The following is a 17,517-nucleotide window of genomic DNA, read 5'->3' on the forward strand; positions in this document are numbered from 1 at the left end:
AAATAACAATACAACCTTACGTTAGCTTTAAGTGGTTACAATTCAAAACGAACTCGGGGACCCTTATTATCGACCATCGAACTGGAATGAATATGTCAAGTTGTTCTCTGACATGCTGATTGCAATTCTATGGTAGAAAATTAGAGTCAAATACTAGGTGTGAAGTTATATTCATCTAAAGCTAAATAAGGCCGAGCTGTGTTAACTGGTATTATTAAATTCTCAGCCTCGGATATTGCATTTCTAGCGTTCTGATTGGTTCACTAAATCTCGGTTATTAGCTCATATACCGTAGTTTGACCTTATATGGAAAACGAAAGCCCCAGGTGTCACTAAGCTAATTTTTTTTTTCGGCGCGAAGCAAAAGTTTTTTCGGAAAAATGTAGGAAAAAAAAGGAAAAGAAAGAAATACCAAACAATGCCATCTCAATATAACAACAATAAAAGCCACAAAGTTCGGTATGACACTATTTAATGGTACGTATCTCTGAAGTTTCCTTTAAAATCTTCAAAATTGCAAGATTTTACGATTTTTTAGATCACATAACAACAACAATAACAACCGGTTACCTTCAAAAATTTCAGGATGGCTTGCAAATCCTGGCGGTAAGAGGTTAAAGCCAATCGAAGAAATTTCTCACGAAGAGCTTCATGCCTGCTTTTATATTTTTTACGAATTTACGAGGACTTCAGATGGTTCATCTATGAAATCCGTATGAGCGGCGGCCATAATATTCGTTTCCGTCGCTCGGCACCACTCAGCAAAACATTTGCACTAACGTGCACAGCTCTTACGCTTCTCAGATAAGCTTGAAGTTTAAAAACTGGCACTGAATGCTTGTCTCAGTGAGGTTGTACCTCGTACACTTGGACGTGCCTGAAGTGTTTTAAATCGTCCGCGAGGAATTCAGTTCAGCATGATAAAAGCCGTCCTTGCCCTGATCTCTTCCTTCGCTCGGTACCACGCAGCAGAACATTTGCTCAAATGTGCACAACTATTACGCTTCTCGATGAGCTGGAACTTCAAAAGCACTTGAATGCTAGTCTCAGAAAGGTTATAATTCGTACATTTAAACGTTTCTTGAATTTTAGATGTCCGACTGTACTGTGTCCGATTTTCTTCGCTTTCGATTTTTCATTCAACTCCGTTTACAAAGCGCTGCGCGCGTCATGTGATCATTAGGTTTCGCGCGCTTTGGTCGGAGGTTGCCTCAACATCCGGTCGTTTAAATTTGAAAGAAATTTTTTCTTAAAATATAAAAATTCGGTAAACTACAACAGCAATATCCAAACGCGGAGAATTTAATAAAACAATTATCCCATTCGCGCTTGTTGGATATCAGATTAGTTATAGCCAACTCGGCGCTTCGCGCCTCGTTGGCTATTTACCATCTCATATCCAACGCGCGCTCATGGAATAATTGTTAAATATTCTTGCTTTGACAACCTATTTAGTTGTAGTATTTACTGATAATAAGGTTTAGAAATGAAGAGAAGTAATTAGGTTTAAACATGAAGAGAAGTAATGGAGACCGTTTTGCGCCACCTTAAAGCCAATTACAATGCTTCCAGTGCACTGTGCCGGTCGAAGAACAAGATAATCTCCGAATGACATGGAATATTACTCAATAAGCAATAGAAAATCCATGATCCCTGTACGTTAGACGTCGCAAAAGTGTCTAATGATGGAAGATATTTCTCCCGAGAAGTTCTTTTTCAAGTAGAGTATAATGAGCACGTCCAGGACAGTGAGTTCCTAAAAAACCGAAATCATTCGTTATTTTGCAGTTCGTTTGGTTGGTGGCGGAAATAGAACATACCAGGGCCAAGTCGAGGTGTTTATTAATGGAGCCTGGGGAACAGTGTGTGATGATGGATGGGATTTGAAGGACGCAAACGTAGTTTGCCGTCAGCTTGGATTTCAAAGAGCTCTCACTGCAGTCAAGGCCGCTGCTTCCGGGAGAGGACAAGGGAAAATTAGCATAAAAAACGTACAATGTACAGGAGATGAAAGTTCATTAAGATATTGCGGCCACACCATATTCGTAGGAGATAACTGCACGCATAGTAACGATGCTGGTGTTGTGTGTTCTTCAGGTAAAATGAACAGTTTAATTCAATGTACTGTTGGAGAGGGAGATACCAATAACCGATTATGGTAGTTATTTTTAAGGAACTTACAGTTAACTTTTGAAAGTAATTTTGCTGAAATTGGGCGAATCAAAACGCATTGATAGAAAACAAAAGTTTAACAGTAAGCAACATTTCCTTTGTAGTATTATATTGTTTTTGTCAATGAGAAAGAAGTTTGCGTTATCACATTACTTTGACAGCTAGCCCACCATCATTTTCTACGATAAAATTCTACATTATGTTAACCCTGTCTAAACCGGGCGTTTTTTTGTTTATTTTTATTTTTTGTTCTTTTGCCCTCTGGGCCCAAGGGAAGGGTGGGGGGGGGGGGGGTCCCCCCATAACTTTGCAAGTATAAAAGCTATGACAATGAGACTAAGAGGACAGATATAGTACGTTAAAAGATGTTTTCTATAAGATCCGCAACGCAAAATGATGACGTTATATGCCGTCGTTATCACGTCATGATTGCCAAATGTCGACCATCTTGGATCCGCCATCTTGGGTTTCTGGATTTCCCCAAAATTTAGGAAAGCGCCGAAACTGAACGCTTCCCAAACGATCAATAATTCTTGGAGAAATTCAAGGTTAAAGTTGGCAAAATTTTATGGTAATTAGGAACACACATCCAAACCACGGTCACAGTAGTGATTGTCTTTGTTTTTAATGAGTTTGAGAAATATATGTGTATGTACATGATTCTTGAAGAAAATTCTGATCTTATTAGTAAAATTGGAATTTGAACAACAACAACAACAAAACTAAATAAAATAAAAACCCTTAGGGAAACGGGGTGTTAATGAAGCTCCTTTATGCGACAGTTCGACTAGTGGATAAGGATGATCAAGGTGGTTTGGCATCAAAAGGTCGAGTTGAAGTGCTCTACAATGGAACATGGGGAACAGTGTGTGATGATGACTGGGACTTAACAGATGCCAACGTAGTTTGTCGTCAGCTTGGTTTCCCAGGAGGGGTGGCAGCAACCACGTCAGCGGCTTCCGGGGGAGGAGCAGGAAAAATATGGATGCATAGCGTACGGTGTACAGGAAATGAGAGTTCCTTAACCGACTGTAGCCACGGAGGATGGAAAATAAGCAACTGTGGTAACGGTCATGCTGCCGGAGTCATATGTAATAGAGGAGGTAAGACAGGAAGGAATTGGATGCTCTTTATTTAAACAGGAACAATTCATCAGCTATATTACCACTAATAAACTATGCAAGTGTAAAAACAGAGATCTATTGAAGTGGTGGTGATTTAAACACAGCAGGGAGGGGAAATGAAATTACGTTGACCATGGTTGGTATTCACCTCGTGTTATCACGCTTCATATTTTCAATTGATTTTGTCTATAAAATCCAATCGAAATAAGGATTTCTGAATTTAGAAACATCATCAACATCAATATGAAGGGCATACGATGTTAAAACAAAACGAAGAAAATGAAAATGCTTGAAATATGATGTTAATGAAGATCTTTTTTACGACAGTTCGATTGGTGGATGAGAATAGCCATAATGTTTGGGCATCTAAAGGCCGAGTGGAGGTGTTCTTCAATAGAACCTGGGGAACAGTATGTGATGACTACTGGGATTTAAAAGACGCCAACGTAGTTTGCCGTGAGCTTGGGTTTCCGGGAGCAATGGCAGCAAAAGGGTCCGCGACTTTCGGCAGAGGGGAAGGAAAAATATGGATGAATCAAGTACGGTGTACAGGATTCGAGAGTTCCTTAAAAGAATGTGACCAAAACGGATGGGGAATAAATAGCTGTGGTCACCATGAAGATGCAGGTGTAATTTGTAAAACAGGTGATATGTAGTAATTTATAATGGCTCTTTTAATGTTTTAAAGAAGGAAAAACTTAAATAAATTATGCAAACCATATGTGACCACTAAGACATATTTACTTTTTATGTATTACCTTAAAATTATGAAAAATATACAACTTTTTAAATGAACTGAAAAATGGAATAAACTGAAAAGATCGCAGCTGTGCAATGTGTCATGCCCCTGCGAACGATTCACAATAAATCGTCGATAAGGGGTTTTATTTGGATACCATTCTTCTAGGAAGGTTATATTCATGGTAAGCACATCTGATAATTGGATGCACCAGCAGAATGATTTGTTTTTAATAGACTTTCGTCATTTTGCAGTTCGTTTGGTTGGTGGTGGAAACAAAACATACCAAGGCCGAGTCGAAGTGTTTGTCAATGGAACATGGGGAACAGTCTGTGATGACGAATGGGATATGAACGACGCAAGCGTAGTTTGCCGTCAGCTTGGATATGGAAGGGCTTTAACTGCACTCAACGCAGCAGCTTTCGGGAGAGGACAAGGAAAGATATGGATGAATAACGTACGATGTACAGGAAACGAGAGTTCATTAACAGATTGCGCCCATAATGGATGGGGCAATGCTAACTGTTCTCATAGCAAAGATGCTGGTGTAGTCTGCACTCAAGGTAAAACGGACCCTTTAATTTTATCCCGGGGGGTGGGGGGGGGGGGGGGGAAGTACTCTGGAATCGTCGGTAGGGGTGTGCCGCCCGGGTCTCAAAATCGTGACCCTATTTGAGGGTAATCTTTTATGAGGATGCGAACATCACAAAAGTGGTTTACAGAATGGTCCTCTATAATTCCAGACCAAAACATGCCATTACCACACCCGTTTTCAGACCTGGCCTCTAAATTCCATACCCATTTTCAGACCTGGCATGTGGCGTAATTAAGCTTCGTATCAGTGCCGAAGTCAAGAACGGGTAAAATTAACCCGGAAATTAAGCTCGAATAATATTTTTGGGATACTTCTCATTCTCTACTATTCATTTGGAGTTGAAAAGACAAATACGTTTATACGCTCTCGTGGTTCCCTTGAAAACCATACCCGAATTAAGACCATAATGGTCAAAATCTATACTCGTTTTCAGATCGCAACGCTTCAAAAACCATTCCCTTTGGGGCGGCACATACCTATATAACTTAAATAGGGGAGTATGTAATAGAGTCATATGTAATAGAGTCATATGTAATAGAGGAGGTAAGACAGGAAGGAATTGGGTGCTCTTTATTTAAACAGGAACAATTCATCAGCTATATTACCACTAATAAACTATGCAAGTGTAAAAACAGAGATCTATTGAAGTGGTGGTGATTTAAACACAGCAGGGAGGGGAAATGAAATTACGTTGACCATGGTTGGTATTCACCTCGTGTTATCACGCTTCATATTTTCAATTGATTTTGTCTATAAAATCCAATCGAAATAAGGATTTCTGAATTTAGAAACATCATCAACATCAATATGAAGGGCATACGATGTTAAAACAAAACGAAGAAAATGAAAATGCTTGAAATATGATGTTAATGAAGATCTTTTTTACGACAGTTCGATTGGTGGATGAGAATAGCCATAATGTTTGGGCATCTAAAGGCCGAGTGGAGGTGTTCTTCAATAGAACCTGGGGAACAGTATGTGATGACTACTGGGATTTAAAAGACGCCAACGTAGTTTGCCGTGAGCTTGGGTTTCCGGGAGCAATGGCAGCAAAAGGGTCCGCGACTTTCGGCAGAGGGGAAGGAAAAATATGGATGAATCAAGTACGGTGTACAGGATTCGAGAGTTCCTTAAAAGAATGTGACCAAAACGGATGGGGAATAAATAGCTGTGGTCACCATGAAGATGCAGGTGTAATTTGTAAAACAGGTGATATGTAGTAATTTATAATGGCTCTTTTAATGTTTTAAAGAAGGAAAAACTTAAATAAATTATGCAAACCATATGTGACCACTAAGACATATTTACTTTTTATGTATTACCTTAAAATTATGAAAAATATACAACTTTTTAAATGAACTGAAAAATGGAATAAACTGAAAAGATCGCAGCTGTGCAATGTGTCATGCCCCTGCGAACGATTCACAATAAATCGTCGATAAGGGGTTTTATTTGGATACCATTCTTCTAGGAAGGTTATATTCATGGTAAGCACATCTGATAATTGGATGCACCAGCAGAATGATTTGTTTTTAATAGACTTTCGTCATTTTGCAGTTCGTTTGGTTGGTGGTGGAAACAAAACATTCCAAGGCCGAGTCGAAGTGTTTGTCAATGGAACATGGGGAACAGTTTGTGATGACGAATGGGATATGAACGACGCAAGCGTAGTTTGCCGTCAGCTTGGAAATGGAAGGGCTTTAACTGCACTCAACGCAGCAGCTTTCGGGAGAGGACAAGGAAAGATATGGATGAATAACGTACGATGTACAGGAAACGAGAGTTCATTAACAGATTGCGCCCATAATGGATGGGGCAATGCTAACTGTTCTCATAGCAAAGATGCTGGTGTAGTCTGCACTCAAGGTAAAACGGACCCTTTAATTTTATCCCGGGGGGTGGGGGGGGGGAAGTACTCTGGAATCGTCGGTAGGGGTGTGCCGCCCGGGTCTCCAAATCGTGACCCTATTTGAGGGTAATCTTTTATGAGGATGCGAACATCACAAAAGTGGTTTACAGAATGGTCCTCTATAATTCCAGACCAAAACATGCCATTACCACACCCGTTTTCAGACCTGGCCTCTAAATTCCATACCCATTTTCAGACCTGGCATGTGGCGTAATTAAGCTTCGTATCAGTGCCGAAGTCAAGAACGGGTAAAATTAACCCGGAAATTAAGCTCGAATAATATTTTTGGGATACTTCTCATTCTCTACTATTCATTTGGGGTTGAAAAGACAAATACGTTTATACGCTCTCGTGGTTCCCTTGAAAACCATACCCGAATTAAGACCATAATGGTCAAAATCTATACCCGTTTTCAGATCACAACGGTTCAAAAACCATTCCCTTTGGGGCGGCACATACCTATATAACTTAAATAGGGGAGTACCCTCCCCCTCTTTCCCCCCGGAATTTTATCAACTCAGTAGTATTAGACTGGGCGATAAGAAAGATTATGGGTTGACTTAAAAGACGTTTTCATAATTCAGCTGTTAAAAAGTGACTGTAACGGTTACATTGACAGCCCTGAGTGACATAATGCAAAATTATTGATGTAGTTTGTAAAATTTAACTTTAATTTTATTTTCAAAGGAATTTTGCTTTAACGATGCGAATTGAAACATATTGCTAGTAAACGAAAACTGCTTTCCCAAATAATTAACGCCCGTACTAACCTTATCGACAAGCCAGAGTTCCTTTTTCAAAAAGGAACACATTTTAGGGTAAATTGCAGTCAGAAAACCAAGAAAAGCCCTGTTTAAGGAAACGTGAAGTTAATAAAGCTCTTTTATGCCACAGTTCGACTGGTGGTTGGGATCGGGAGTAATCATAATGATTTGGCATCTAAAGGCCGGGTGGAAGTGTTCTACAATGGAATCTGGGGAACAGTATGTGATGACTACTGGGGCTTAAAAGACGCCAACGTTGTTTGCCGTCAGCTTGGGTTTGCAGGAGCTGTGGCAGCGAAAATATCCGCGGCGTTTGGAAGAGGACAAGGACCAATATGGCTGGATGATGTGCAGTGTACAGGAGATGAGAATTCCTTAATGGAATGTCGAAACAGTGGATGGGGAATAAACAACTGCAATCACAATGAAGATGCCGGCGTAATGTGTACCACAGGTGATAAGAAGTACCTTATAGTGGCAGGCTGATGCATGTTATCTGTACCTAATAATGCATATCATTTCTGATTATTAACAAACTTTTTGTCTACTTGGCATATAGACATCAATATTGAAATCCTTACTGAAAATACTGTATGAATTTCATAATCCAAAGTAACCTGGAAAAGAAAGGTTCTATTTTTCCTACAGTCTGAGACTGTCATGGAATAGGTCGTGGCCGAAAAGGGATATTTATTATTGAGCCATGCAGAGTTTACGGCCCCGTCATCGTGAACGTCCTAAAAGTTAATATCCTTGGAAGAACTTTCTCTCGTAAAGTGCTTTTTCAAGTTGAATACAATACGCACCAGCGAAACGCTGTCTTTTTAAAGGACTTAAAACCATTTGCTATTTCGCAGTTCGCTTGGCTGGTGGCGGTAACACAAAATTCCAGGGTCGAGTAGAAGTGTTTATCAATGGAACTTGGGGAAGAGTGTGTGATAGCGAATGGGATTTGAAGGACGCCAATATAGTTTGCCATCAGCTTGGATATGGAAAAGCTGTGACCTTACCCAAAACAGCAGCTTTCGGGAGAGGACAAGGAAAGATATGGATGACTAACGTTCGATGCACTGGACATGAAAGTTCAATAACTCAGTGTGCCTATAATGGATTGGCAAAAGGGAACTGTTCTCACAGTAATGATGTCGGTGTAGTCTGCTCTACAGGTAAACGTTTTAATCCTAATAAATGAAATGAAAGGTGTGTAAGGTGTACATGATTATGCTTAAGTTTGAGTTACGGAATTCGATCGTTAATTAATTGGTGACTGTAATGGTTTTGTTAAATCATTCTGTTACTGTTGTAGCTTTTTTGGGCTGAATTTATTCAGAGGAAAAACTTGGCACTGTTGTGGTTAAGTTCGACACAATTTGTGAACGGTGTTCAACGTAACTTTGCATTGTTGCAAACCTGATGATGCCGTTGATCGGCGAAAGGTTGGATGTTAACGTTTGATTTGAACAGTAGCTTAAGGCCTCATTTGAACTTTAATCTTATTTTTTAAAATGTTGCTGAAGGACAACATACAAAGATCTGTAATGATTGTAGGTACTACCCCTCTAGATGGGCAGAAGTCCGCAACAATAACAAAATATTCAATTCTGATGCTTTTTTTTTTTCGAAAAAGTAATGCATTGATGGGCATAATTAATTACGACTTCCCGTGAGGTCTGAGTGTGAAGGGACGAGTATTTTGCTTGTTAAAGTTTAACCTTTTTGAGAGTTATTGCGGTGATTTTATTTTACTGTACCGCGGGCGCATCCCCTCTTGACCTAAGACGAGACTCGGGCCGCCATTTTGGATTAGTGTAGTCACTTCGTGGTTTGAATAAAACCGTGGAATCCTCTCTGCGTGGCTGACGTTTCGAGAATTTGACTGTTCTACCGAATTGAGAACACTGAGCTCTATATGTTTTATTAAGTATTTTGTACAGGCAGGCTATAATCCGCCATTTAACAAATTGGGTAAAGCAACAAATAAAATGAATTGTTTACTGTGTTCGGTTACTATTCATTGACTTTGATTAGGGAACTTAAGCACCAGACGCTTTCTACGGGGCGACGGCAATCGGAACTCAAATTTACTTCCGATTCACGTTTCCCGCCGACATGGTCAGCCGTCGCGACTCGGCGCCGACTTTGTTTTGCTTATTTTGACGTCGCCTGTAAAACGTGAGTTTCGCCGTTATGATTTTCGTTCCTTTATATCATTTTGCCCTCTTTTTTTTGTACTTATCGATGCTTAAAATATTATTCTATCGTTTTGGCGCTTGCAGTCATTTTTTGAACTTTTAAGCCTCTAGCGTGAAGATGGCTATTAAAAAAAAAACCTGTAATGGAATCATATGACCACAACATTCTCCTGTTGCGTGAAATGATTGCTAGCGGATTGTTTCAGTTCAGGAAAGGCAGTCCAGACCGTGACAAATTCTGAGAGTCAACCCAGAGAAGATTGAACAGGCTCGATAATCGACTCTGAACTCTGCAAAACATTCGGTTTCGTTGATGTCTTCAAAATCAAATCTTGCATGCGAACTGTGCGGAAAATCTGGGGTCTTGGAACGGCAGCTCTTCCACAAGACCAAGAATTCTTCATCAGAAATTATTTTACCATCATATGCTAGTAACAGCATCTCTCTTGGTCCACGAAAAGACATTTTTCACAAAGGTTTCGCAAGCTTTCAAGGCAGTTTTCGAAAGGGTTGCCGTCGCAAAAACACCTCTTTGCTTAAGGTTGGATTTTGGCGGGAACGACGGCGCCCTCTTACCCAGGCTGGCTCGTTTGTAGACGTCGCCGTCGCCCCAAAAACGTCCGGTGCTTAAGTTCCCAATTGTACCGCGGGCGCATGCCCTCATGACCTAAGACGAGACTCAGGCGACCATTTTGGATTAATGTAGTCACTTCGTGCTTTGAATAAAACCGTGGAATCCTCTATGCGTGGCTGACTTTTCGAGATTTTGACTGTTCTACCGAATTGAGAACACTGAGCTCTATATGTTATATTAAGTATTTTGTACAGGCAGGCTACAATCCGCCATTTAACAAATTGGGTAAAGCAACAAATAAAAGGAATTGTTTACTGTGTTCGGTTACTATTTATTGACTTTGATGTCACCATGGTAATCAATTTTTGAGAGGCAGCTTCTTTAGAAATGGAAAATCCCAGTTTTTAAAATGAAGAAAATTTACTTTTTTCTTGTAACATTTGTGTTTTTAGCTTGTGCTAGTGTTTTCTTATTAGTTCTATTAGTGAACTGGCCTTCTCGGGGGTGACCTTGTTTTGATACAAACCTTAGTGCTCCACTTCCACTTCAAGTTGTGATACAATTCCGTGCAAGACAGGATAGTCTGGCGTTAGTTTGTCTGTTCCTCAAGCCGCCGTTACACGTTGAAACTTTTAGCTTAAACTTGTGTGCAACGGCGAAGGAGACCAGTTTCACGAAGTGGTGTTAAACGTTGAAACTCTTGTTTTTTTTCCGCTGCGACCGTTGCAGAAGTTGAAAGCGGTTCTACTTTTCGTGAAACTTGTCTCGCAACGGCAGTTCGAAAACGTTTCACGAAACCGACCATGTTACACGGTGCAACTCCTGCTGAAACTTGTTTTGTAGCGCCGTTCCACACAACTTTCAGCTAAAAGTTTCAACGTGTAACGGCGGCTTCAGTTGATTTTTCGTGCACGAGGTGACAAAGTTACAACTGTGACTGTTGAATGCTTAAAACGAAAATGTATCGACGTCACAGTTATACTGTCCCCAGTCTCTTCTTTTGCGCGGTGTATCCCACTGGAAGTAAAATTCAATGTTTCAGTATACGCCTCAAATGCCGACAAGAAAATTTGATAAAGAATTGCTTTTTTCGATTTGCTTACAAGAAAAACATGAAGAATTGCACGTGCAAATAAAAAAAATTGTCATATGCACTTTAACGTCAACATATAAAGACATGGGACTGGAAAGATCCGCCGGTTACTAAAAGAAAATAATGATCAAACGTGGGATGCGAGTAAGGAGAGAGTTGCTAGAAAACCAAGAAGAAACGTTTTCTAAGACTCTGTTCAAGATTATACGAGATGTAATCTTAAACAGGGGATCAGGAATGGCGCAGTGGTGAGAGCAATCACCTCCTTTTTTTTTTTTTTTTGTTCTCGTCCTTGCTCCGAGAGGTTTTCCCCAGACTGAACCTCAAAAACCAACATTTCTAAATTCCAATTCGACCAGGATTACTGTAAAGCACTTTATTATGAGCCCCTGGGTCGGGAGATTGCGCAAACACTCCCCTTGTTACTGATATAAAATTTGATTATTTGTTTATTTTATTTATTTAGAAGTTAATGAATCTCTCTTATGCGATAGTTCGATTGGTGGTTGGAAGCTATCATGGTGATTTCCCATCTAAAGGCCGAGTGGAAGTATACCATATGGGAGTCTGGGGAACAGTTTGTGATGACCAATGGGACATAAATGACGCCAACGTTGTTTGCCGTGAGCTTGGGTTCCAAGGAGCTCTGACAGCAAAGCCCGACGCGGCTTTTGGAAGCGGACAAGGAAAAATATGGATGGATAACGTACGGTGTACAGGAGATGAAAGTTCCATAACAGAATGTGACCACAATGGATGGGGAATACACAACTGTGGTCACAGTGAAGATGCCAGTGTAGCATGTGCCAGAGGCGGTAAGAAGTATATAGAAATACATTAGCTGTTCCATGATGATGATGATGATGATGATGATGATGATGATGATGATGATGATGGCATAAACACAGAATAAATTTATAATTGATTAATATGTACACCCATATTGTCATTAACCGATATTAAGTATACAACCATGTATTATTGAATAATTACATTAAAATGTAAGAGACCAGCTGCTTTAATAAACCATACAAATGCAATGATCTAACTGCCCTAGCAGTTGTTGCAGCCTACTTTACCCATCCAGAGCAAAAGTTTTAACATCCTTGTCATGAAACAGAGCAAGGGGCTCATGCTCAATGAGCCAGCTGCAATTCATCATTTTATCATCTTCACGTTCGACATTTTTTTATTTATACTCTCCACTCTTACTGTAACATAAGCGCAAAATACAATAGTTGGAGGTATTAAAAACATAGACTAACACGCAGCTCAAAAATACATTCAAATAGGGGAGAGGAGAGTAGTAAAACTAATACTGTGCTCCTTTAAAAGGAAGTGAATAAGAAAGATATAGCAGAAGGAAAACAAAAAACAAAGAGAACGAGAATAATTGAAATAAAGTATCATTGATAATGAGCAAGGAATGTATCATCAATATTGAGCAAGGTAATATTTATAGAGTGCTTTTCAAAACATTCTTTTAGTATGTTTGTCTTTAACTGTCTGAGGAATGTTATTCCAAAAAATTTTCCTATTACAGTTGGACAAAATCTCCTTAGATTTGTTCTGAAAAGAGTTATGAAAAGTTGATTGGAAGATGCACTGCGGGTATTATCATCTTACACATTGACAACATTTCTCTTGCTGGGAGAGCTTTCTCCCAAGAGGGTCTTTTGCAAATTTAGTCCATAAGAAGCTAAAAGCGAGGAATATTAAAGAATGACGGGTTTTAATGGCAATTATCATTCGTTACTTCGTAGTTCGTTTGCTTGTTAGTGGGAAAAAACATAACCAGGGCCTAGTCGAAGTGTTTTTCAATGAATCCTGGGGAACAGTGTGTGACAACGAATGGGATTTACAGGACGCAGGCGTAGCTTGTCGTCAGCTTGGATTTGGAAGAGCTATAATGGCCGCCAAGTCCGCAGCTTTCGGGAGAGGACAAGGAAAGATATGGATGAATAGCGTACGATGTACAGGAGATGAAAGTTCATTACAACAGTGTGCTCATAATGGATTAGGAAAAGGGAACTGTTCTCATAGTGACGATGCCGGTGTAGTGTGCTCTTCAGGTAAGACAGAGTAGAGTATTTTGGGAGAAGATGCATGGATGCCGGCTTTACAATTCATACTCCTTTGCTTTGGTAATGCATTTGTGTTCAACCATGTTTAAGATTTCGTAAAAACAAAGGTTAGACAAACGTTTTCAAGGGATGTCATCATAACAAGTAGATAAGAACAATTATGGTATTTAAATTTATGGAATTGTACATAATTTCACCGGTAAGAAGCAACTGCAGCGTTTCTCAGTTAATTGCATGAAACGTCCGACTCTGTTATGTCTTTATAGTCTTACCACCACCGTATGTTAAAAAATCTCAATACAATGTCTTTACTGGTCTTAAAGTCCCAACATATCTCCGAGGAGACCTCTCAGTATAAGCCCGGGGGTTTCTTGAGGTCTCCTCGCCACTTCTTACTTCTTTTACATTTATTATTTACTCTAAACTTGTGTACTTGTAATCCTAGTCTATTATTCATTGTAACTTTCTATGTTTGTATGTCGTGGTGAATAAATAAATAAATAAATAAATAAATAAATATAGGTTTTTAGCATTTTATTTATACACCAGACGAAACGCACCTTAATGTGTAAAATACACGAACTTTCTTTAAACTAATTCTGCTGCAAAAGTACAATTTAAATGTCGCATTTAGGTTATACAGGTTGTTAAATAGGTTCACATTTTCTTCATAACAAAATACATGTACTCTCCTTTGAATAGTCCAGCCATAGCTGACACAGTATTGTTATGCAGTACTATTTAATTGTTTCACCTAAATACCTCAAGTAATTTCGAATTTACATGATTAATTAAAGGATATGTAATGTTGGCCTTTTTCTGCGCCTCAGAGCTTATTCTCTCTCTTTTATCCAACAGTTCGGTTGGTGGATGTGCGTCACCAGGGCGATTTGACAACTCAAGGCCTTGTGGAAGTGTTCCACAATGGACTCTGGGTAGCAGTATGTTATGATGGCTGGGGCTTAAAAGACGCCAACGTAGTTTGCCGTCAGCTTGGGTTTGGAAGAGCTTTTGCAGCGATTTCGTACGCGAATTTTAGAAGAGGAAACAGAAAAATATGGTGGACTAACGTACAGTGTGGAGGAGATGAGAGTTCCTTAATGGAATGTGCCAAAAGCGGATGGCGAACATATTATTGTCGCCAAAATAAATATGCCGCTGTAATGTGCAGTAAAGGTGAAAAGTACATTATGTTTTACTAAAAGCTGGAACATCGTATAATGCAATTCCAAAGATTTATTGGCTTAGCGGCTATGGTATATGAGCCATTATACCATGGCCGAAAAAAATAACGACCATTAAATTGTTTTCTGATTGTTCCTGTAAAGCGAAATAAGAAAGATCTAATAATACTACTTGATTGTTTTTTAACAAAACAATTATTTTACTCACGCTTATTGGATATGAGATGATTATAGCCAACTCGGCGCTATGGGCCTCGTTGGCTATGTATCCAACGCGTGGTCGTGGAATATCTGTTAACTGTTGCAGTTTGATGTGCATTGTTTGTATCTAATAAGTGTATAAACACAGTACAAATTCATTTCATATCTGGTCATTAAGAAACATTAATAATAAGAAAGTAACAAAAGAAATATAAGAATTTTAGTATAATTACTCAGGTGATTATAGAGATCCTGTTGATCTGATTGGTCGAGGATTGCGTCATATCCTGCTATAATCACCTCGTGCGAGGTGATTATAGCGGGAACATTAACTTTCAAAATGGCCGCTTAGCTATTTGTTGACATTTCTGAAAAAAAAGTAAATAGGATGAAAGAAAATGCAATTCCGAAAGGCACTAAAGATGCAGGTAAGTCCGAGGTGATACTTTTCGAAGGCAAGAGATGAAAATTTTGCTAATTGTCATAAAAAAACCTTGTAAATTGTATGTTGTCGATCTCGTTGACTTAAAATGAAGACAACAAATTAAGTTAAATTCGAGCAAGATTTTCTTTATTAACAGAATGATTTCACAAACAAAACGAGTTTAAGACAGAATTTGAAAGCATGGAAGTAAACAAGATGAATAAATGTCTCTGTAAGTTTTACGTTTCAGTGACGAGAAAAGAAAACAGTTTTTATAATCTGAAAGGTAGTTTGTTGTCGGTTCGAGCGGCTTTCGACCACCATCTAAAGTCACCGCTTCACAACAAAATATTTTCAACAAATGACTTAATTCCTACCTGAAGCAGCTTATCTCCGAGGGCAATTTATAAACGTCCGTTAACCGGCGAAGCCATCATGTCAACAAGAAATTGTGCAATAAAATGCTATCGCTAACACTTGTGATCCCGGCTCGAGTTTTACACCAAACAGCCTGGTTCATCTCCATCTATTTTGGTAAACGGGTCGGAGAAACCCAACATTCATTCACAAAAGTCAGTGCTTCGTCTCAATGAAGCGGCAGTTAAAGAATACTAACATTCTGCTCGAGGCCGTGTGCAGTTTATCGATTGCGCATGTGATTTCGATTGAGCATGTGATCGGCAGACTGCGCGTCTCTGTTCATTGACGTGTGACGATTTGAAACAAACAAACAAAATCGACATTTTTCGGACGGTACTTGTTTTTCTCTGATAATCACCTGAGTAATTATACTAAAACAATTATTCGCCTTAGGCTCAGTAAATATTGGTGAATATTCCCCTTTTCACCAATGTTTACTTCGCCTTCGGCGAATAATTGTTAAATAAACATATAAGAAATACAAGAATAAGTTTGAACTTGAATGTGCCACTGACATTTTTATACTGAATCTAAAATACACTGAACAAATCCAAAAGTTGTTACATAGTGTAATGTGGCGGTCGAAATTAAAGCAAAGTTTTAGTGTTTCTGCAAAAGGCTTAAATTGCCATAGAATAGGATATAAGGAGTTAATATTCTTAAAGAACCACGCGGAATTCAGGATTCTGCCATTTATACCCTCAAATCATCCGTTATTTCGTAGCTCGGTTGATTGGCGGTGGTAACCAAACAAGCCAGGGAAGAGTGGAATTGTTAATCAATGGAACCTGGGGTACAGTGTGTGATGACGAATGGGATTTACAGGACGCAAATGTAGTTTGCCGACAGCTTGATTTTGGAAAAGCTATGATGGCCGTCAAGTCCGCAGCTTTCGGGAGAGGACAAGGAAAGATATGGATGAATAGTGTACGATGTACAGGAGATGAAAGTTCATTACAACAGTGTGCTCATAATGGATTAGGAAAAGGGAACTGTTCTCATAGTGACGATGCCGGTGTAGTCTGCTCCTCAGGTAAAACAGAGTAGAGTATTTTAGGAGAAGATGCATAGATGCCAGCTTCACAATTCATAATCATTTGCTTTAGTAATGCATTTGTGTTCGACCATATTTTAGATTTAGTAGAAAAAAAAGGTGAGACAAACGTTTTTGTTCGATGTCATCACAAGAAGTAGATAGGAACAATTATGGTATTTAATTTTACGGAATTGTACATAATTGTACCGGTAAGAAGCAACTGTAGCGTTTTTGTTGACAGCTTTGAGTGATAAGTTTTTAGAATTTCATTTATACAGCAGACGAAACGCACCATGATGTGTAAAACACACGAACTTTTTTAAAACTAATTTTGCAGCAAAAGCGCCAATTAAATATCGCGTTTAGGTCATACAGGTTCTTAAATAGGTTCATATTTTCTTGATAACAAAATACATGTACTCTCCTTTAAATAGTCCAGCCCCAACTGACACAGTATTGTTTTGCAGTAATATTTAATTTTTTCACCTAAACAACTGAAGTATTTTCGGATTTACATGATTAATTAGAGGATATATAATGTTGGCCTTTTCCTGTGCCTTAGAGCTTATTCTAGCTCTTTTATCCAACAGTTCGATTGGTGGATGAGCGTCACCAGGGCGATTTGACAACTCAAGGCCGGGTGGAAGTGTTCTACAATGGAGTCTGGGGAGCAGTGTGTTCTGACAGCTGGGACTTAAAAGATGCCAACGTAGTTTGTCGTCAGCTTGGGTTTCCAGGAGCTTTGGCAGCGACGGAGTACGCGGCTTTTGGAAGATCAAACATAAAAACATGGTTTACTAACGTACAGTGTGGAGGAGATGAGAGTTCCTTAATGGAATGTGCCAAAAGCGGATGGGGAACATATTACTGTCGCCAATATAAATTTGCCGCTGTAAGGTGTAGAACAGGTGGTAAGAAGTACATTGTGTTTTATTAAAAGCTGGATCATTGTATAATGATATTCGAGGGATTTTATTGGCTTAGCAGCTATGGTATATGAGCCATT

The 17,517-nt window shown here is 39.2% G+C and overlaps 1 protein-coding gene across 1 annotated transcript in view; it reads left to right on the top strand.

Annotated features, from left to right (window-relative positions):
* Positions 1-17,517, top strand: part of LOC146461520 (uncharacterized) — a gene marked incomplete at its 5' end in the record, with an annotated part of 141,367 nt that overhangs the window by 101,957 nt on the left and 21,893 nt on the right. Inside the window, 13 exons of the mRNA XM_085086768.1 lie at positions 1,789-2,097; positions 2,955-3,275; positions 3,624-3,941; positions 4,290-4,598; positions 5,522-5,839; positions 6,188-6,496; positions 7,434-7,757; positions 8,161-8,469; positions 11,657-11,977; positions 12,926-13,234; positions 14,105-14,422; positions 16,200-16,508; positions 17,102-17,422. Of these exons, the coding sequence (XP_084942894.1) occupies positions 1,789-2,097; positions 2,955-3,275; positions 3,624-3,941; positions 4,290-4,598; positions 5,522-5,839; positions 6,188-6,496; positions 7,434-7,757; positions 8,161-8,469; positions 11,657-11,977; positions 12,926-13,234; positions 14,105-14,422; positions 16,200-16,508; positions 17,102-17,422 (4,095 nt within the window). The remainder of the gene's footprint in view (positions 1-1,788; positions 2,098-2,954; positions 3,276-3,623; positions 3,942-4,289; positions 4,599-5,521; positions 5,840-6,187; positions 6,497-7,433; positions 7,758-8,160; positions 8,470-11,656; positions 11,978-12,925; positions 13,235-14,104; positions 14,423-16,199; positions 16,509-17,101; positions 17,423-17,517) is intronic.

The sequence above is a fragment of the Pavona decussata genome, unplaced genomic scaffold, assembly GCF_977016875.1.
Source record: "Pavona decussata unplaced genomic scaffold, jaPavDecu1.1 SCAFFOLD_197, whole genome shotgun sequence".
NCBI lineage: Eukaryota > Metazoa > Cnidaria > Anthozoa > Scleractinia > Agariciidae > Pavona > Pavona decussata.